The sequence below is a fragment of the Scyliorhinus torazame genome, chromosome 21 (assembly GCF_047496885.1).
Source record: "Scyliorhinus torazame isolate Kashiwa2021f chromosome 21, sScyTor2.1, whole genome shotgun sequence".
Lineage (NCBI taxonomy): Eukaryota > Metazoa > Chordata > Chondrichthyes > Carcharhiniformes > Scyliorhinidae > Scyliorhinus > Scyliorhinus torazame.
In genome coordinates, this window is record NC_092727.1 from 76,951,890 (window position 1) to 76,974,071 (window position 22,182).

General features: G+C 46.0%; 1 protein-coding gene across 19 annotated transcripts in view; it reads right to left on the minus strand.

Moving 5' to 3' along the window:
• Positions 1-22,182, minus strand: part of tanc2a (tetratricopeptide repeat, ankyrin repeat and coiled-coil containing 2a) — a 1,428,811-nt gene that overhangs the window by 584,205 nt on the left and 822,424 nt on the right. For 18 of the 19 annotated variants that reach the window (XR_011937462.1, XM_072486954.1, XM_072486971.1 and 15 more), the window contains one exon: positions 7,371-7,519. Coding sequence is in view for 18 of the 19 variants with exons in the window: in XM_072486954.1 (XP_072343055.1) it covers positions 7,371-7,519 (149 nt within the window). In the remaining variant the exon portion in view is untranslated. Of the gene's footprint in view, positions 1-7,370; positions 7,520-18,263; positions 18,346-22,182 lie in introns of those variants that run through there. The other variant, XM_072486969.1, reaches the window with a different exon arrangement.

Below are 22,182 nucleotides of genomic sequence, written 5' to 3' on the forward strand. Positions count from 1 at the left end.
TTTGGAAGAGCCATTAAAAACAAGGATAACAAACTAACAAGACAATCAAAAGTAGTATCAAGGGAGTTGGAAGCAGTCAAAGATAAAAATAGTGAAAGAAAGAAGAAAAAGAGGGTGAAAAATATGAATGCCAGATTATAGGCCAGGATTAGACTTTTAAAATGGTGGCTGTGGCTTTAATTCGGAAGTCTCACCTCTATTTCTGACAGATCCCATTTCACCGCTAAGGGAAAGGGGGAATGTGACAAAACATGAGGGAAACTATTTGAACTCGGTGCTGAATTCAAACAGACCCTGTTTTTGCTGTAGCGAGAGTTTTCACCAGGAGCCTGTGAGAGACAAATTCTTAAGAGTAGATGTCAGTGTTCTTGAAGGAATGCTGCAGTCTGTTGGAAGTGTCATATTGCAAAATTATTTAAATCATCATCCTTTTAGAAATTAAAAAAGGCTGCCTGTGCCAGCGAGCATTGGAAAAAATCTATTTTGGCAGTTAACATGGCTGTTTTGTAAAATTTCCCCAAGGACCCTCATTATGTCATTATTAATACTTGGCTTCTGACTTCCGGGTGCGGCGATGACCAGCTAAGTCGCACGTTTCGGCAGCTCCCGGTGGAACGGACTTTTGGGCTCTTAATAAGAGCCCCAACGGCAATTTTAACGGCTAGAAGCACTGTGCGGTAAACCAGAAGGGAATCCCCCGTGGAAACGGATGGAAAAAGGAGAGGGAAGTGGCCAGATTGCAGTGGATCCTTTGGAGCAGCGGCAAGGAAGGCAAGCAAGAACCAAGATGGTGACGGAAGGTGGCAGTTTAACATGGGGCCCTGAACAACAAGAGTTTTTGAAATGTTGCGTGGAAGAACTTAAAAAGGAAATGAAGAAGGAGCTGTTGGCCCCGATATTACAGGCGATCGAAGGGCTAAAGGATGAGCAAAAGACCCAGGAGCGGGAGCTTCGGATCGTGAAGGCAAAGGCTGCCGAGAACGAGGACGATATACAGGGCCTGGTGGTGAAGACGGAGATGCATGAGGCACACCATAAACGATGTGTGGAAAGACTGGAGGTGCTGGAGAATAACGCGAGGAGGAATAATTTAAGGATTCTTGGTCTTCCTGAAGGTGCAGAAGGAGCAGACGTCGGGGCATATGTGAGCACGATGCTGCACTCGTTAATGGGAGCGGAGGCCCCGGCGGGTCCGCTGGAGGTGGAGGGAGCCTATCGAGTTATGGCGCGAGGACCGAGAGCAGGAGAAATTCCTAGAGCCATAGTGGTGAGATTCCTCCGTTTTAAGGACAAAGAGATGGTCCTTAGATGGGCAAAGAAAACTCGGAGCAGTAGGTGGGAGAACGCGGTGATCCGCGTATATCAAGACTGGAGTGCGGAGGTGGCGAGAAGGAGGGCGAGCTTTAATCGGGCCAAGGCGGTGCTTCACAAAAAGAAGATAAAATTTGGAATGCTGCAACCGGCAAGACTGTGGGTCACATATCAAGGGAGGCACCACTACTTTGAGATGGCGGATGAGGCGTGGACTTTTATGTGGAAGAAAAACTGGAATAAGCGGGTTATTAAAAAAGAACGTTTGAAACAAAGTGGTGGGGCGAGTATGGGGGGGGGAAAAGAGGGGGGGAAAGATGAGTTTTACGTTATTAATCCTGCGATGTGGTAACTTTTCTCTCTTCCACAGGTGGTGGTGGAGGGAGGAAGGGAGGTGGAGGAGATGGGGCGTTGGCCATGGGGGGCGGGGCCAAAAGGCTTTGTTCCCGCGCTATGATAATCATGGCGGGAATAGGGAAGCAGGAAGGAGGGGGCGTCGCACGGTGCGAGCCGAGGTCACGGGGGAAGCCGAGGTCGGCCAGAGTTTGCTGACTTCTGGGAGCAACATGGGGGGTGTAACTACGCTAGTGGGGGATCTAGCGGGGGGGGGGGGGGGTGGGGGGGGTGGGAGGGGGGAGTTACTGGGTTGCTGCTGCTGGGGAGAAGGGGGAGCCAGAATGGGGTGGGGTGGGAGGGGGGGCACCGCCTGGGGGGGACACAGCTGCGTGGGAACTGGGTGAAGAGCTGGAAAAAGGGGGTGGCTAATCGACAAGGGGGGGGGGGTAAAAAGCCTCCCAACCCGGTTGATCACGTGGAATGTGAGAGGGCTGAACGGGCCGATAAAGAGGGCACAAGTACTCGCACACCTTAAGAAACTTAAGGCAGACGTGGTTATGTTACAAGAGACGCACTTGAAACTTATAGACCAGGTTAGACTACGCAAAGGATGGGTGGGGCAGGTGTTTCATTCGGGGCTAGATGCGAAAAACAGGGGGGTGGCTATACTAGTGGGGAAGCGGGTTATGTTTGAGGCAAAGACCATAGTGGCGGATAGCGGGGGCAGATACGTGATGGTGAGTGGCAAATTACAGGGAGAGGCGGTGGTCTTGGTAAACGTATATGCCCCGACTGGGATGATGCCAATTTTATGAGGCGTATGCTAGGACGCATCCCGGACCTAGAGATGGGAAAGTTGGTAATGGGGGGAGATTTTAATACGGTGCTGGAGCCAGGGCTGGACAGGTCGAGATCCAGGACTGGAAGGAGGCCGGCTGCAGCCAAGGTGCTTAAAGATTTTATGGAGCAGATGGGAGGAGTAGACCCGTGGAGATTTAGCAGACCTAGGAGTAAGGAGTTTTCGTTTTTCTCCTATGTCCACAAAGTTTATTCGCGAATAGACTTTTTTGTTTTGGGAAGGGCGTTGATCCCGAAGGTGAGGGGGACGGAGTATACGGCTATAGCCATTTCGGATCACGCTCCACATTGGGTAGACTTGAAGATAGGGGAGGAAACAGAAGGGCGTCCACCCTGGAGAATGGACATGGGACTAATGGCAGATGAAGGGGTGTGTCTAAGGGTGAGGGGGTGCATTGAAAAATACTTGGAACTCAATGATAACGGGGAGGTCCAGGTGGGAGTGGTCTGGGAGGCGCTGAAGGCAGTGGTCAGAGGGGAGCTGATATCAATAAGGGCACATAAAGGAAAGCAGGAGAGTAGGGAACGGGAGCGGTTGCTGCAAGAACTTCTGAGGGTGGACAGGCAATATGCGGAGGCACCGGAGGAGGGACTGTACAGGGAAAGGCAAAGGTTACACGTGGAATTTGACTTGCTGATAACGGGTACTGCAGAAGCACAGTGGAGGAAGGCACAGGATGTACAGTATGAGTATGGGGAGAAGGCGAGCAGGTTGCTGGCCCATGAATTGAGGAAAAGGGGAGCAGCGAGGGAAATAGGGGGAGTAAGGGATGAGGAAGGAGAGATAGAGCGGGGAGCGGAGAGAGTGAATGTAGTGTTCAAGGCATTCTATAAAAGATTATACGAAGCTCGGCCCCCGGATGGGAAGGAGAGAATGATGTGCTTCCTGGACCGGCTGGAATTTCCTAAGGTGGAGGAGCAGGAGAGGGTGGGACTGGGAGCACAGATCGAGATAGAGGAAGTAGTGAAAGGAATTAGGAGTATGCAGGCGGGGAAGGCTCCGGGACCGGATGGATTTCCAGTCGAATTTTATAGGAAATATGTGGACTTGCTTGCCCCGATACTGATGAGAACCTTTAATGAGGCGAAGGAAAGGGGACAGCTGCCCCCGACTATGTCGGAGGCAACGATATCGCTTCTCCTAAAGAAGGAAAAAGACCCGCTGCAATGCGGGTCCTATAGACCTATTTCCCTCCTAAATGTAGACGCTAAGATTCTGGCCAAGGTAATGGCAATGAGGATAGAGGATTGTGTCCCGGGGGTAGTCCATGGAGAATTTTCAGGATATAAGCTGAACATGGGGAAAAGTGAGCTGTTTGTGGTGCATCCAGGGGAGCAGAGCAGAGAAATAGAGGACTTACCGCTGAGGAAGGCAACAAGGGACTTTCGCTACTTGGGGATCCAGATAGCCAAGAATTGGGGTACATTGCATAGGTTGGTGGAACAGATGGAGGAGGACTTCAACAGATGGGACATGGTATCCCTGTCACTGGCAGGGAGGGTACAAGCGGTTAAAATGGTGGTCCTCTCGAGATTCCTCTTTGTGTTTCAGTGCCTCCCGGTGGTGATCACGAAGGCTTTTTTCAAAAGGATTGAGAAGAGTATCATGAGTTTTGTGTGGGCCGGGAAGACCCCGAGTGAGAGGAAGGGATTTTTGCAGCGTAGTAGGGATAGGGGGGGGCTGGCGCTACCGAGCCTGAGTGAGTACTACTGGGCCGCCAACATCTCAATGGTATGTAAGTGGATGGGAGAAGAGGAGGGAGCGGCGTGGAAGAGATTGGAGAAGGCGTCCTGTAGGGGGACTTGCCTACAAGCCATGGTGACGGCGCCGTTGCCGTTCTCACCGAAGAAATACACCACAAGCCCGGTGGTGGTGGCTACTCTGAAAATTTGGGGGCAATGGAGACGGCATAGGGGAAAGACGGGAGCCTCGGTGTGGTCCCCGATAAGAAATAATCATAGGTTTGCTCCGGGGAGAATGGATGGGGGATTTGGAACATGGCAAAGAGCAGGAGTAACACAATTGAGAGATCTGTTTGTAGATGGGACGTTTGCAAGTCTGGGAGCGCTGACCGAAAAATATGGGTTGCCCCAAGGGAATGCATTCCGGTATATGCAACTGAGGGCTTTTACGAGGCAACAGGTGAGGGAATTCCCGCAGCTCCCAACGCAGGAGGTGCAGGACAGAGTGATCTCAAAGACATGGGTGTGGGACGGTAAGGTGTCAGACATATATAGGGAGATGAGAGACGAGGGGGAGATTATGGTAGACGAGCTGAAAGGGAAATGGGAAGAAGAGCTGGGGGAGGAGATTGAGGAGGGGCTGTGGGCTGATGCCCTAAGTAGGGTAAACTCATCGTCCTCGTGTGCCAGGCTAAGCCTGATACAATTTAAGGTGTTACACAGGGCGCATATGACTGGAACACGGCTTAGCAAATTTTTTGGAGTAGAGGATAGGTGTGCGAGATGCTCGAAAAGCCCAGCGAATCACACCCACATGTTCTGGTCATGTCTGGCACTACAGGGGTTTTGGGTGTGGGTGACAAAGGTGCTTTCAAAGGTAGTGGGGGTCCAGGTCGAACCAAGCTGGGGGTTGGCTATATTTGGGGTTGCAGAAGAGTCGGGAGTGCAGGAGGCGAGAGAGGCTGATGTTTTGGCCTTTGCGTCCCTAGTAGCCCGGCGCAGGATACTGTTGATGTGGAAGGAAGCCAAGACCCCGGGTGTGGAGACCTGGATAAATGACATGGCAGGGTTTATAAAGCTGGAACGGATTAAGTTCGTCCTAAGGGGATCGGCTCAAGGGTTCACCAGGCGGTGGCAACCGTTCGTCGAATACCTCACAGAAAGATAGAGGGAATGGAAAAGAAGAAGACAGCAGCAGCAGCCCAGGGGGGGGGGGGGGGAGGAACCAGAGGGATTCTCAGGGATGTTAATATATAAGTATAATATGTATAGGTTGTTGTTATAGATAATTGTATATTGGACTGTTAAAACATATTTTTGGAGAATATTTATCTGGGACAAGGCAGTTGCCATTTAGTTTTGTTTTTGTTTATATATTATTTATTTCTTGTTTATAAAACTGGCCATTGTTATTGATATTGTTATATTACTGTGTAAAGGATACACAATGTACTGTGATGGTTGGCCAAAAATTTTCAATAAAATATTTTTTTAAAAAATACTTGGCTTCTTTCCAGGATCTAACGTTTTCACACCAGGGTCGGCGGAGGTGTTAAGTTCACAATTTGACAGCTCAAATAGATTATTAAAGGATTAACTGTCTTTGATGTGGGATTATGATGAAGAGTCAAGTTTCATAAGGATTAAGCACATGAAGGGATCTAAAAATGTTGAATGGACCTTAATGAACAAGTATTTTTTTCTAATAGTGAAGGCTGTAAAACATATTTAGACCTTTATTTCTTCTCAACATGGCTCCAAGTGGATACTGTTTGAGTTGGCACAATGGATGTAAGGGCCACAGATGGTGGGTGTGTTGGCATGAATTGGCAGTAAGTTAGCAGGGAGCCTATGAGGGACTATGGGGTTGGGTGGAGGTATTAGTTCACATGGAGGGCATAAGGGATCATTGGGGTGGCGGGCGGCATAAGTTAACATGGATGGGGCATGGGGAAATAGTTTGGATGGTGAAGGGCATTGAAGGATGAGGACTAAAGGATTTAAAACATAAGAACTAGCCTTTTAAACAGCCCACCTTGGTACTCGGCAGCCCATGTGACCATCTTCAATCTATGTTTTTTTTATTCAAGGGATATGGACTTCGCTGGCAAGGCCAGCATTTGTCATCACTAACATGGTAGCACAGTGGTTAGCACTGTTGCTTCACAGCACCAGGGTCCCAGGTTCGATTCCCACTTGGATCACGGTGTGTGCGGAACTACCTTCTTGAACTACTAGTCCACAGGTGGCAGGCCCAACTCCTTTCTTTCAAGTCAAATGTGGCGAGCGAGAAATTTTATAACAACCAGATAAGAAATTTTTGGTGGCACATTTATGGACCAATAAATGGCAAAGAAATAAAATGTTATTTTTAAAATTCACTCAAGAGATGTAGGTGTCTCTAACAAGGTCGATATCTTTGCCCACCCCTAGTTGCCCTCAGGAAGATGGTGGCAGTTTTACTCTTCTCAAACCCCTGTGCCTGTGTGACGTTGATACATTCACAATGCTGTTAAATAGTGTTTAAGGTTTTTGATTCAATGACTGTGGAGGAAATGTGATAGGTCTCTCAGACAGGAAGGTATGCAATTTGGAGGGGAATGTTTGAGAACTTGGCGTTCCCATGCATGCTGTCCTTGTCCTTCCAAGCCGTGGAGGTTACAGGTTGGGAAGAACCATCAATGAAACCATCAATGTAAGTTGACACAGTGCCTGTGAATCTCACACATTGCAGCCACAGTACACAGATGACGCAGGAATGGATGCTATAAGGTGGTGGATGGGGTACCAATTAAGCTGGCTGCCCTGTCAGGGTGTCAAACAATTTGCGTGGGAGTTGCGCTCATTTAGCCAACGGAGAATAAACCATCTGCAGGCTAACAGGCAATTGTGTGTTCAAGTTATGAGGGTTTCAATTATTATGAGGTGGAGCTAAGAGCCAAGTTCAGCTCAAAATTGGCAAGGGGAGGTAGTGACGTAGCGATATTGTCACTACACTAGAAACCCAGAGACTTAGGGTAATGCGTTGTGGACCCAGGCTTGAAAGACATTCTTAAAATCCAGTAATGCACTAAATATGATACAGTATCTCTAACAATGCTAACTTAGTTCAGGTATCCAGTGTATAACATCACAAACATTTACATATCATATTTAAATATTGTTCCTAAACAGAATCATACCTGATTTTCATCCTGTTCCTCCATACTGAATTCTGTGCTTGTCTGTACCTCTGAGGCTTTATCTCCCAGCAGAAAACCTAGTCGTGTCATGAGTGTATTTGCAGCCTCATCCACAGATGGTGGGGGTCCCAGTTCCTGTTCTGAATCACCTGTGCAGAAGGGTAGAAATTAAATCAATTGAGGTAATCTGATACATAAGGAAGAGGAGTTGGGTGAATAGTTTTACAATGCATTAGCCATTTGTCCTGTATTTATATTACTGACATTTACTAATTGATAACATGTTGAAACAATTTTCTCAAAATGATTAGACACCTTTGTAAAGTTGTTTTGTAGAAAACAAGATGCAACATTCGCACTCTCCCAACACCCCATTGATATTGGTACATGTGACTACATAAATACATAAACAGATCTGTGACCACCAACACATCAAGAATAAATTCATGCAACAAAGCATGCATCCTTTACATACAATGTAACAGGTACAGGTTCAGTAGAAGATAAGATCTATTTCAGAAAGGTTTCAATCAAAAATACAAGCTTGCAATTTACATACTGCTTCCCCTTATGCCAGAAACATCCCAAAGTACATAATCTAATTAGTTATTCTGAGATTCTGCAGGTAAATACCATCGCAAAGTCACACCACAGGCTCCTACATAAAGCACTATTTTGCTTCACTAGGAGAAAAAGGAAGCAAAGGGAATAAGGATGGGCTTAAACATAGTATGGGGGTTAACAGATATACAGAATACAAATTGGGCATGAAACACAAAAACAGACAGAGCTTCTTCCTCATTGGTAATTTGAGGTATTCAAAGGTATATAGAACATAATGAATAAAGATGCACATAATTAAAATAACTGCTTTGGTCATTGTTGACAAATACTATAAACAAAATAAACAACTCCCAGTGATCTCGTCGCTGAACATAATGAAGTGGGGATGTCGGCGTTGGACTGGGGTGAGCACAGTAAGAAGTCTTACAATACCAGGTTAAAGTCCAACAGGTTTGTTTCGAATCATTAGCTTTTGGAGCACAGCTCCTTCCTCAGGTGAATGAGGAGGTGGGTTCCAGGAGCATATATATATATAGACAAAGTCGAGGAGGACGAGCGTAACAGACATCTACATACGCTGAAAGATGCCCTCGTACGAACGGGATATGGCGCTCGGCTCATCGATCGACAGTTCCAACGTGCCACGGCAAAAAACCGCACCGATCTCCTCAGAAGGCAAACACGGGACACAACCAATAGAGTACCCTTCTTCGTCCAGTACTTCCCTGGAGCGGAGAAACTACGACACCCTCTTCGCAGCCTTCAACACGTCATTGATGAAGACGAACATCTTGCCAAGGTCATCCCCACCCCCCCACCACTTGCCTTCAAACAATCGTGCAACCTCAAACAGACTATTGCTTGCAGCAAACTACCCAGCCTTCAGAACAGCGACCACGGCACCACGCAACCCTGCCATGGCAATTTCTGCAAGATGTGCCAGATCATCGACATGGATACCAACATTACACGCGAGAACACCACCCACCAGGTACGTGGTACATACTCGTGCGACTCGGCCATCGTTGTCCATCTCATACCCTGCAGGAAAGGATGTCCCGAAGCGTGGTACATTGGTGAGACCATGCAGACACTGCGACAATGGCTGAACGGACATCGCGCGACAATCGCCAGCAGGAATGTTCCCTTCCAGTCGGGGAACACTTCAGCAGTCAAGGGCATTCAGCCTTTGATCTTCGGGTAAGCATTCTCCAAGGTGGACTTCAGGACGCGCGACAACGCAGAATCGCCGAGGAGAAACTTACAGCCAAGTTCCGCACACATGCATACGGCCTCAACCGGGACCTTGGATTCATGTCGCATTACATTCACCCCCCACCATCTTACCTGGGCTTGCAAAATCCTGCCAACTGTCCTGGCTTGAGACAATTCACACCTGTTCAACCTGGGATTATCCCTCTCTCCAGTTGCTCCGTCTGGACATGTAAAGACTTAATTACCTGCAAAGACTCGCATTCCAAGTATCGTCTTGCATCTTTGACTTTGTCTATATATATATATGTATATATATATATATATATATCTTTCTGGAACCCACCTCTTCATTTACCTGAGGAAGGAGCTGTGCTCTGAAAGCTAGTGATTCGAAACAAACCTGTTGGACTTTAACCTGGCATAGCAAGACTTCTTACTGAACATAATTATGACATTACCAGTGAATATCTTACAGGATTCTTGGATTAATACACAATAAATGTTTCTTTGCAACTGTGCATGTATTTCCATCTGGCTACTGGCTAGTCTTTTTAGGTACTGTATAAGATGCAGAGACAGCAACTATATCCCTGCCCATTATAAAATAAAGGGAAAAAGGTCAGAAAAAGAGTTTCATACATGTGCCAGTATACTGTACAAAATGCACTTATTTCATGACAAAAGATATTGGGCGTATTTAACCACCATGTTGCGCCCGGCACAGATCTGAGTGCGCCAGTTAAATAGTGGGAAAGGTCAAAATCCAAGATTTGCGCGGGAGTGAATCAGTTTTTCCATCTAACCGACCCGCTCCCAATGGAGAGTTCGGATCATACCCAAATATGGTGCACATAAATTAGCACCAATTTTCATCTCATTAGTGAGATTGAAGTTGAATGTAACAAGCTCCTGGGTATTAACTGGCATCCAGCGAGAAATCAGGTGGGCGTCGTTTCGTACTCCTTTTGGAAATGTGAAGCTGGCGCAATGGCTGCTGAGGGGAACGGAGGAGGTGAGTAGCCATTTGCATTTTCGGGCATGCAGCTCAATGGGACTGGAGCTGCTGCCCCAGTGCTGGCGGCGGGGCAGTGGGGGACCCCTCAGGACGGTTGGGCCTTGTCGGGAGGCTAAAGCGTTCCAGATCAGGGGCCGTCCCTGGGGTCGGGGTGGGAAGTGGGGTGTTCGGGAGGGCTTCAAGCCATCTTTAAATATTGTGGATACCCATTACAGGGGGACCTACAGTTGCTGCCTGTCTGTCCTACGAAAATGTCCGACCATGGCCTGCTTTTGGTTATATGTTACGGTCACTTTAACTCCCTTTGACTGTGAGCAGCCTCTAGTTTCACAGTTGAAAGCTATTGCTAATAAGGAATTGGTCTTGTAAGCTGTCATACCTGATACATGTGCAGTTAATCTTCACAACGGGTCAGCCTGTGGTGCAGGATCTCAAGCCCCTGATGCAAATCCGTTCAGAGGATGGGTGCGAGCGTGTTGTCAGCAGAAAGATAGCAGTAATTTTGCAGAATCTGAGAAGCACTGGAGCTTTCCTCATAGCGAGCTATCATCGCTCTCCTTCCTTGGATAGTGACCCGATGATAGTGCCAACACAGGCCCATCACCCTGAAGTAATGTTACACAGACCTTGGAGGAGAGAACAAATTGGCTGGGCAGGGAGCGGTGAGATGGCAGGGCAGGTTCAGAGGGAGAGTTGAGCAGATGAACACAGCCTCGTCCTAGGAGAATCTGGAGATGATGAGGGTCTCCCTGGTCCTCTTCACATGTTGAAGCCCTGCCGCCATCTGTCCTCAATCCTCTAACTCCTCCTCGGGCTCGTCCTCCAGTCCTTCTGGATCACCTCCTCCTCCATTATGTCGCCCCGTTGCTGTGCCAGATTGTGGAGGGCACCCCTGAGGGGTGTACTGCAGGGCACCACCAGAGTGGTCCAGACATCAGAAATGCATTTTCAGCAGGCCATTGCACTGCTCAATAACAGCATGGCCTCATTATATCGGGTCTCAGGCCTTCTCACCGGCGTCATCAGCCATGACCCCAGTGGGTATCCTTTATCGCCCACAATCCAACCAGTCATCCTGGGGTGGTCCTCAAAGTTACTAGGGATCTCAGTGCCCCAGGATATAGCTGCCATGCACGCTCTCTGGGGAACAGGCACACATGGTCATGATCTGGCGGTGGTGGTTACACACGTTCTGAAAATTCAGGTGGTGGAACCTCTCCCTGTTAGTAAAGGGCACCCCCTGATGCTATGGTGCTCACAAGACATGTGTGCCATCGATCGCCCCCTGGACCTGGGGCATCCCAGCGATGGCAGCAGATCCAGCATCCCGGGCATTTTGGAGAGTCTGGTCCAGATGGAATTTGATATAGTTGGATGCCCGGACATAGAGCATCTGTAACCTCACGGATGCAGGTATGGGCAGTAGATTGTGATATGCTACACAGTTCCCGCTCGAGCCATGGAATGACCCGGTGGTATAAAAGATCAGGGCTGCAGTGACCTTCACTGGGAGATCACCGGGAGTGAGTGTGCTCCTTTTCACGGAGTGCCAAGTCCCCGAGGACATGGCACAGTTGCCGCACTGTCTCCCTGCTGAGACTCAGTGTTCTGCAGCACTTGGTGTCCGTTAGCTCATTGAATAACCAATGTCACGTGTACACCTTTGGCTGTCGCTGGCCTCCCCTTCTGGGTCCATCCTCAGCCTGATGGGAAGCCGGGTCTTCAGGGTGTGCGACTGTTCCCTACAGCTGGAGTGCCGCCTCCAACCTGTGTTGGCTTTTCTACCATCTTCAATGTCCGCCCGCCTTGGCTGCCGTGAGCAACAAGAAGACAGAGTTTGCGGGATCCACAGCAGCAGACATCATTATATCTGTAAGGAATTGGAGAAGGAGACCTACAATCAATTAGGGCTTCCGCCCTGGCAGCCTCAACTCCCTCAAGCCTCCCCATCTTACGTGTACGTTTTGTCTCATAGTGCCATCCTGTGAGCCTCTTGTGCTGGCAAACCTTGTACTGTACACTCACCGCCGGCCACATCAGGAGCCCCTAGACAACAGGCCTCTGCCGGGAACATTAATACACTGCGCACAGCTGCCTTCCACTCATTCACACACTTACCCTTTGGTCTCAAGAAGATCCACAGTGCTGAAGCCCTGCTCTTTAGTGTTTGATTGTTGGCAGTTGCCTCTATGGTACTGATGCTCCTTGAGTTCAGATACACTGTTCAGGCTTCAAAGTTTGCTGGACCTGCAGTGCACTAATCATCCTCTGAGACATGGAACGTGTCGAGGAGGCACCTGAGAGTTGAGGAGCGTGAAGTGCTATCACAGCTACCAAGGCTAATTCCTCATTTGAAATAGCCTTCAGCTGTGAAGCTAAAGGCTTCTCACAGTCAACAGGACTGAAATTGAATTTCAGGATAGAAGCGGCAGCAGGGTTCTGTCCTGGAAGTGTTTGGTAGGACAGACAGGCTGCAGCTATGGTTGCCTCCATTATGGGTATCCATAATATTTAAAAATGGATTGAAGGCCTCATAGATGCAAAGCTCCAATGCCCTTGAGCTGCATGCCAGAAAATGGAAATGGCAACTCCGCTCCCCTCAGTAGCCACTGTGCCAGCTTCCTGTTTTCGCAAAGGTGTAGTAAACGATGCCTGTGTGACTTCTCGTTGGGGAATTGGGGAATTCCTGGGAGGTTGCTGCATTCAATGTCAATCCTGTTAATGAGATTGAAATTAATGCAAATGAGGTCTAATGATATTCTCGCCATTTCTGGGCGTGATCCGGAACTTGCCATCAGGATCAGGTCAGGTGAATCTCAAACTGGTTCGCACCCAGCGCAAATCTCTATTTTGGTCTTTCCCGCTATTCATATGGCACGCCTGGATCCGCGCCGGGTGCAATGAGGTTGCTCAACTGAGCCCATAGCTTAAAACATAACATATTCATAAACCTTAGAACTGTGATATCTGCTACAGCTTTCATTTATACAGTGCTCAAGTGGAAGCTGATCAAAACGGCTTGGAACATTTTAGAATAAAGGGGGTTAAAATGTGTTCTGTTTGCTATATTATTAAAAGGATAGAGGCACTGTGGAGGACCAAAGGACCGATAGTTTTAAAAGAAATCTGAACTTCCAGTTCAGATACACGAAAGGATGACACAACAACTCTTCAAAGTTCTAGCTAAGGAGTGACATTATAAAGATCTTTAAGATTATGAAGGCGCTTGATAGACTAAACACAATGAAAGTGTTTCCACTTGTGGAGAAGAGCAAAATCAGAGGCTATCAATATAAAATAGTCACCAAGAAATCAAAAAGGGAATTCACAAAAATTATATTTACCCAGAAAATGCTGAGAATGTGGAGCGTTATGATCCTAGGAAGTAGTTGAGGTGAACAGTATAGATGCATTTATAGATGCCGATATAGTTAGATGAGGAGGAACAAGAGGAGGCCAGAGTGGAAACACCAGCAGAAACTGGCTTGGCCAAATGTAATCCTTTGATTCCAAGTGCTAGAAACTTAACAAGGATAAACAGGTAGACGAACAGTTTGAAACAGATGGCAATAGTGGGTTACAAAATCCCAGAGAATAGGAACACAGAGGCTGAATAAACAGAAAAAAAACAATGATGGTAGTTGAGAGGGGGGGTCCAAGGATAGGTTTGGTGTTAAATGATGTGCCAGAGGGTATGAGGGTATACAGCAGGAGAGGATTGCAAAGATAGAAGAGAGCCAGTCTAAAAACAGAACATTTGACCAGTTTGGGCAAAGGGAGCCGGTTGAACTTGAAGAAACTAGAGCTACTGAAGTGTAGAGCCTAGTGTGAACAAGGATGCAGCCCGGATATTTTGAGAGATATTAAGTTTGAAGAATTAATGCTGGAGCCAAGTTAGAAGGGCAACTGGGAATTAAACCACTGGAGGGACAAAGGTATAGATTGCTGCTTCAACAGTAAAAGGGGAGAGACAAAACAGATGCAGGAACTGGTGCAAAGGTGGAAGAAAGTGTTGATTCACTTTTGGTGTAACTCTGCCTCACACATCCCCCCCTCAAAATTCTTCTACTCTGGCTTTAGGTGTCTCCCAGCACCCAATTCGAGCAACAGAAAGGGACATCCAACAGCAGATTAAATGGGATTAGGGATAGAGTCATAGATTCACTCTGAGTCATTCACTCAGGAAAAAGATAATGTTGTGGAGGAGAATGCTGAGCCCCAGGCTAATAGAATAGATGGCATTGAGGTACGTAGGGAAGAGGTGTTGGCAATTCTGGACAGGCTGAAAATAGATAAGTCCCCGGGACCTGATGGGATTTATCCTAGGATTCTCTGGGAGGCCAGGGAAGAGATTGCTGGACCTTTGGCTTTGATTTTTATGTCATCATTGGCTACAGGAATAGTGCCAGAGGACTGGAGGACAGCAAATGTGGTCCCTTTGTTCAAAAAGGGGAGCAGAGACAACCCCGGCAACTATAGACCGGTGAGCCTCACGTCTGTAGTGGGTAAAGTCTTGGAGGGGATTATAAGAGACAAGATTTATAATCATCTAGATAGGAATAATATGATCAGGGATAGTCAGCATGGCTTTGTGAAGGGTAGGTCATGCCTCACAAACCTTATTGAGTTCTTTGAGAAGGTGACTGAACAGGTAGACGAGGGTAGAGCAGTTGATGTGGTGTATATGGATTTCAGCAAAGCGTTTGATAAGGTTCCCCACGGTAGGCTATTGCAAAAAATACGGAGGCTGGGGATTGAGGGCGATTTAGAGATGTGGATCAGAAATTGGCTAGCTGAAAGAAGACAGAGGGTGATGGTTGATGGGAAATGTTCAGAATGGAGTACAGTCACAAGTGGAGTACCACAAGGATCTGTTCTGGGGCCGTTGCTGTTTGTCATTTTTATCAATGACCTAGAGGAAGGCGCAGAAGGGTGGGTGAGTAAATTTGCAGACGATACTAAAGTCGGTGGTGTTGTCGATAGTGTGGAAGGATGTAGCAGGTTACAGAGGGATATAGATAAGCTGCAGAGCTGGGCTGAGAGGTGGCAAATGGAGTTTAATGTAGAGAAGTGTGAGGTGATTCACTTTGGAAGGAATAACAGGAATGCGGAATATTTGGCTAATGGTAAAGTTCTTGAAAGTGTGGATGAGCAGAGGGATCTAGGTGTCCATGTACATAGATCCCTGAAAGTTGCCACCCAGGTTGATAGGGTTGTGAAGAAGGCCTATGGAGTGTTGGCCTTTATTGGTAGAGGGATTGAGTTCCGGTGTCGGGAGGTTATGTTGCAGCTGTACAGAACTCTGGTACGGCCGCATTTGGAGTATTGCGTACAGTTCTGGTCACCGCATTATAGGAAGGACGTGGAGGCTTTGGAGCGGGTGCAGAGGAGATTTACCAGGATGTTGCCTGGTATGGAGGGAAAATCTTATGAGGAAAGGCTGATGGACTTGAGGTTGTTTTCGTTGGAGAGAAGAAGGTTAAGGGGAGACTTAATAGAGGCATACAAAATGATCAGGGGGTTGGATAGGGTGGACAGTGAGAGCCTTCTCCCGCGGATGGATATGGCTGGCACGAGGGGACATAACTTTAAACTGAGGGGTAATAGATATAGGACAGAGGTCAGAGGTAGGTTCTTTACGCAAAGAGTAGTGAGGCCGTGGAATGCCCTACCTGCTACAGTAGTGAACTCGCCAACATTGAGGGCATTTAAAAGTTTATTGGATAAGCATATGGATGATAATGGCATAGTGTAGGTTAGATGGCTTTTGTTTCGGTGCAACATCGTGGGCCGAAGGGCCTGTACTGCGCTGTATTGTTCTATGTTCTAGATGTTTACAGCATGGGAACAGGCACTTTGGCCCAGCTTGTCCATGCCACCCAGTTTCTATCACTAAGCTAGTCCCACTTGCCCGCATTTGGCCCATATCCCTCTATACCCACCCTGCCCATGTAACTGTCTAACGTTTTTTTTTTTTAAAGGAAAAAATTGTACCCGCCTCTACCACTGCCTCTGGCAACTCATTCCAGATGCTCACCATCCTCTGTGTGAAGAAATTTCTCCTCTGGTCTTGTTTGTATCTCTCCCCTCTCACCTTAAACATATGCCCTCTAGTTCTAGACTCCTCTACCTTTGAGGAAAGATGTTGACTTACCTATGCCCCTCATTATTTTATAGACCTTTATAAGATCACCCCCAAGCCTCCTACGCCCCAGGGAAAAAACTCCCAGCCTATCCAGCCTCTCCTTATAGCTCAGACTATCAAGTCCTGGTAGCATCCTCGTAAATCTCTTCTGCACTCTTTCTAGTTTAACAATATCCTTCCTATAACATAGGATGTTCGGAGCAAAGGAAGGGAAGGGGGAAGAACAAATAATAGATGTTACAAAAACATAACATTTATATGATTATGTTCTATGACTGTCTCTTTAATTTAAGGTTACCTGGAAAAATGAATGGGGGTCATGTGGCCTGTTCTGAATTCTGCCTGACAAAAAGCTAGGGTGGTTTGGTTGTTAAAGGTTATAGGCAGCCTCGGTTGTTTCACTGGGGAGGAGCAGCAAAATGTACATATTTATGGACAGTGAAAGTTACTAAACTTTTTTGCTTTCATTTTCGATTTGCAGTTTCTCATTTGACCTCTTCATTCAGCTATTTCATTGAAACTTTGTTTTTTTTGTGCAGCCCTTGTGGCGAGGACACAAAATGTTTAAAGGGGAATACCAGTAATTAGATGCAATGTTTATGAAGAGTAAGAAGAAAAGCATAGCCTTTTTCATTACGAGAGAGATTAATAGACGATGTGATGCAAAATGAGGAATGAGTAAGGAAAAACTAGTCAGTGAATCACTGGCCAGTGTGCATATATTTAAGTTCTCAAACAAAGGGCGGCATGGTGGCGCAGTGGTTAGCACTGCTGCCTCACAGCACCAAGAACCCGATTCAATCCTGGCCCCGGGTCACTGTCCGTGTGGAGTGTGCACATTCTCCCATTGTCTGCGTGGGTCTCACCCCCACAACCCAAAGATGTGCAGGGTAGGTGGATTGGCCACGCTAAAATTGTCCCGTAATTGGAAAAATATTTTTTTTTTTTTTAAAACACAAGTTCTCAAACAAAAAAAAAATGAAGGGTGTGGCTGAAAGATGTTTTTTAAAAAAAAGAAGTTTATTAGAGCAAGAACCAGTGACGGATGTAGAAACCATACAGGTTTTAAAAAGTGAATAAATACTTCAAAAAGAAGAAAATAGAAAGGGAAACGGTAGGGAAAAAGATAGCTCTTTTCAGGAGTAGCTGCAGGTGCAATGGGCCAAACTGCACCCTTCCGTGCTCTCAAATTCTAAATCTAAATATCACAGCAGATTCATGAATTATATTTTGGCTACAAAGTGTCAGCATTGTTAATGAACATTTCCAAAGGGCAAAAATACCTCCTATAAAGCAGTGCAATATATGATGCCATGCATCTCAAAAGGTTGAAGGAAAATGTGCTCACTCGTGCTCAGAATTAAATGCTGGCCTTAGCTTGTAGCTAACTCATGGGTACCTCTCAATGGAGTAAAAGAATCACTGCACGTTTTTAGGACTCTGAAAGACTCATAACTCAGAAGCACAATGGGGATGTAAGTCAGATGAGACGTTCGTAACAGTGAAGACCCTAACCTGCCAACTCTAAGACAATGCAGACATTTATTGTTAATTCAATTGGCCTGAATGGCCCATTTGATATTTAATATAGCCTTTAAATTCTGAAACACTGTATACCCCTGCATTTAGAAATAATCCATCAGCAATCTGCAGTGGTAGAGTGTTCCATCTCAGGAGAGACATTAGAGAGAGACAGCCAATTCCACCTGTCAGAGTGGAAAAAATATATTCCTGTTAGGTTGGTCATGTACTTGTTCTGACAGCACGGTTGGCTATGACTCACTAGTATCCTGCTCCTCTAACCTTCAAAGGTGGCAAGTATGCAGACTAGAAATGGGAGAGAGAATTCGCAGACCCGAGGCATCATTTCATATTTACCGAATTAAGTAAATCTGTACACTGACACAACATTTTATGATAATCCCTCCAGTACAATCAACTTTACTGTTCTTACCTGTTTGATCAAGTACAGCAAATATGAAATTATTTTCCACAAACTTGTAATAATAAAGAGTTGGAAATGCTCAAATACTGAAATGAAAAGTAAACTCTCTCTAACGGCTGCAGCAGCAAATGCTCAAAGGGAGTGCTTTGAACATCAGGGAGGGGAAGTCTCCTCCAGGGCTGTCACTCGCATCATGAATAATCTCATTAGCTAGAATTTCCAGCAGGAAAATAAGTCTATGCGACTTGTTTGTTTTGGAGGATTTTTTCCCCTGGCTGCCAAGGTTGCGCAGTTGTGAGCATTCAAAAGCAAGCGGTAGGGATTTAAAAGCAGTGCACCAGTTTAACAAGTGAAATCTCGCAGCGCATGCAATAATTTCATAACTACTAATATGATGCCTAGTCACCGAAAAGCGCTGAAGGAAAATTTGCTCAAGGTCACTTACTAGTGCTCAGCAATAAATGTTGGCCTTGCTGGTGACGAATAAATTCCCAAAATGAATTTTAAAAAACAACAAAAAAAGGCTCACCATTAAAGTCAAGTGCTTAATATTTTGAGATTTTGCAATAATCTTCGATTTCTTTTGAAGCTTCAGTAAACTAAATAGAAATTAGCTTGCCAGTTATTGAATTCATCTTTAGATACCTCCTTAATTCAGTCAGTCCATGCTAATTCATAACAGGCAAGTCAAAAATCCCTGAACCTAGCCATTGTACATATTTTTTTGGGAGAGTGGGAGGCAGCTGGGGAGGTGAAGAGGCAAGAAAGACACGATAGAATAATTGATGTGATCTGTCTCATTTAAATAGCACACTCCCTGTTTTTAGGGAGACCAAAGATTACTGGTTACCCTTGCAGCAACAATCAAACCATGTGCGAGAGGACAGATTAAGCATTAATATACCTGAGCATTGATGAGTTGGTGAGTTGGAGTCTAACATCTTTGAGTAAAAAGCTTTTCTGTTCAAAAGCAGGTTCGCCATTACCTGCATTTGCTACTGTCAGCCCAGTTACCTATTATCTTGTTCTCTACAACAAAGGATGTTTTGCAACACACCGCTCGAATTAACAGCTTTTTCCAGACATGTCATACCATGTTGCATGCTGTGACTCCTTTAAACAATGTATTACACGTCCTAGCACCAATCGTACTGCATTCATGCTGAATTACGTTACTGTCTGGCTAAACAATTTATTCAAGCTAAAAGGTTGGGCTAACCACAGACATATCAACATATTGCACAATTATGGTGGGGTGGGGGAATGAATGTCCACTTCCCAAAACCCCCACCACCCCATACACACTAATTTACAGATCTTAGACAAGTATTTGTGGGAAAGTACCAAGCAAGATGGAACATTTTCTCACAGGCAGGGAGAAGAAAATAAACAGGTGTACGGAATGTGTTACTGGATTATCAATCCCACTATGGCAGCTAGGCAATATAAATTCAGTTAATGGAGCCTAAGGGTGATCATAGAATTTACAGTGTAGAAGGAGACCATTTGGCCCATTGGGGACTCCGGTGGTGTTGGTGAATGTGCGTCCACCTAATTGGGATGATGCTGGATTTGTGAAGAGGCTATTGGGGGTGTTCCTAGACTTGGGTCTCTCACCAGCTGATTATTTGGGGCGGGGGAGGGATTTCAATTGCAATTGGAGCCGAGGGTGGATAGGTTGAGCTCTAAATCGATGGGGAGATCGAGAATGACGCGAGAGCTGGACGGGCTTATGGAGAGGATGGGGATGGTGGATTCGTGGAGATTTAATTTGGGCACAAATTATTTTGTTCAAGGCCCATGAGGATAGGATGAAGAGGAAGGAGCATCAGCGACTGTTGGTCGAGATAGTGCAGTTGGATAGGAGGTACTCTGTGGTCTCCACGAAGGAGTTGTTCGCGGAAAGGAGGAGGTTGCAGGGACAGTTTGACCAGCTGATGATGGGTAGGGTGGTGGGTCAGCTACGGCGGTTAGCGCAGTACGAGAATGGGGAGAAGGCGAGTGGCATGCTGGCCCAACAGCTGTGGCAACAGACAGCGTCAAACAAAATTCTTCGGGGCGGTTGGGGGGGGGGGGGGGGGGGGGGGGGGGGGGGAGGGAGAGAAGAGAGAGACACACGGACGGGACGTGGTGTCGGATCTGGAGAGGATAAATGAGGTGTTCAAAGCCTTTTATGAGGGGCTGTATAAGACTGAGCTGGGTGAGGGCGGCTGATATGGGTCAGTTTTTGGATGGACTGGACTTCCTGCCGCTGGAGGAGGGAAAGAGACAGGCGTTGGAGGAGCCATTAGGGCTAAAGGAGGTAATGGAGTGCATTGGCATGATGCAGTCGGGGAAGGCACCGGGGCCAGATGGCTTTCCAGCGGAATTTTGTAAGCAGTTTGTGACAAAGTTGCCCCCCCCCGCCCTGGATCTACTGGAGAGGTTTGGGGGCTTTTTCGGGTTATAAATTGAATGCAGGGAAAAGTGAGGTGCTTCTAGTGAATGCTGTGGTGCGGGGGCAAACCAGGGGGCGCTGCCATTTAAGGTGGCAAGAGCGGTTCCAGTACTTGGGTTCCAGGTAACACATGAGTGGGCAAAATGTAGAAAAATATTTGTCTAAAAAAAGAAAAAATAATTTCTACAGAGGAATTGCTACAGTAGAATAATTTCTACTATAAACCTCTATGATTCTAAATATGGTGCTGAATACTATTGCGGAGCTCAGGTAACCGGTTTTTCAAAGTTATTTTCATGCTTCAGGACTTGAATAACACAATTCCTTCCGATTTGTTTTAATTATGAAAAGTTTTCCAAAATGTAAACAATCTTATCTTTGGTTTAAGGTATTCAGATTGATTGCAGAAATGTGAACATGAATTAATTGAAGAAACAATATACAACTTGAATATAAAAGGTATAGAAGAGAATTAGCACAGGGAGGCTAATAAAGGCACTGGGAGGTCCTTGTGGGCTAAATGTGAGAGGCAAGTTCAAAAGCAAAACTCACATTATGGTGGGAGATGTAGCTAGGACTGTAGAATATAAGTATGCCGGACTATTGTTAAAAAATACAATTCACAGATAAAACCATGCTTGGGAGACTGTGTACAGAGTTCCAGTCACTTTGTCACCGAATGGATGGACAAGCATTGGAGAAGGAGCAAGGTGCAGTATCAAAATGGTTCAAAATTTAAAGGAATGAGCCATGAAGGCAGCTGAAGATAAAATCTCCAGAATTTCAGGGCAAGAATATCAAGACTGAGCAGCACAAAAGTACTTAAACTATTGAAACGATGAGACACCAGAAAACCTGTATAGGAGTTTCAAATTAGATAGGCAAGAATGGTTAAAAATGGAAAATGGTGAAATATAAATTCATATCATAGAAAAAAAAAATTCACACAGAGTCATGTGCTTGCATTAATCTTTCAGGAAGAAGTCTTACAACACCAGGTTAAAGTCCAACAGGTTTGTTTCGAATCACTAGCTTTTGGAGCACAGCTCCTTCCTCAGGTGGTGAAGAGATGTGTGAGGAAGGAGCTGCGCTCCAAAAGCTAGTGATTCGAAACAAACCTATTGAACTTTAATGGGTGCTGTAAGATGTCTTACTGTGCTGTGCCCACCTCAGTCCAACGCCGACATCTCCACATCATTAATCTTCCAGACAGTGAAGTTCAAAATACACTTGGATGCTAAAATACCAAAGGAATAAAATTTGAAAACCTGAACGGCCTTTCTAGTTCAACGAAGACATGTAAACCAGTAATGCATGCAATAGTTGGAATAATTGTGGAGTGGGTCCACATGCATGGATATAGTTGCCAATTTTAAATTTTTATTTACCCAACCTGTATATCATCTATTTGGAGCCAAGTGCTGATGCATTTTTATCAATATATAATAGTAAATCTCCCACAGCATTTCTAACAATGAATCAAAGAATATA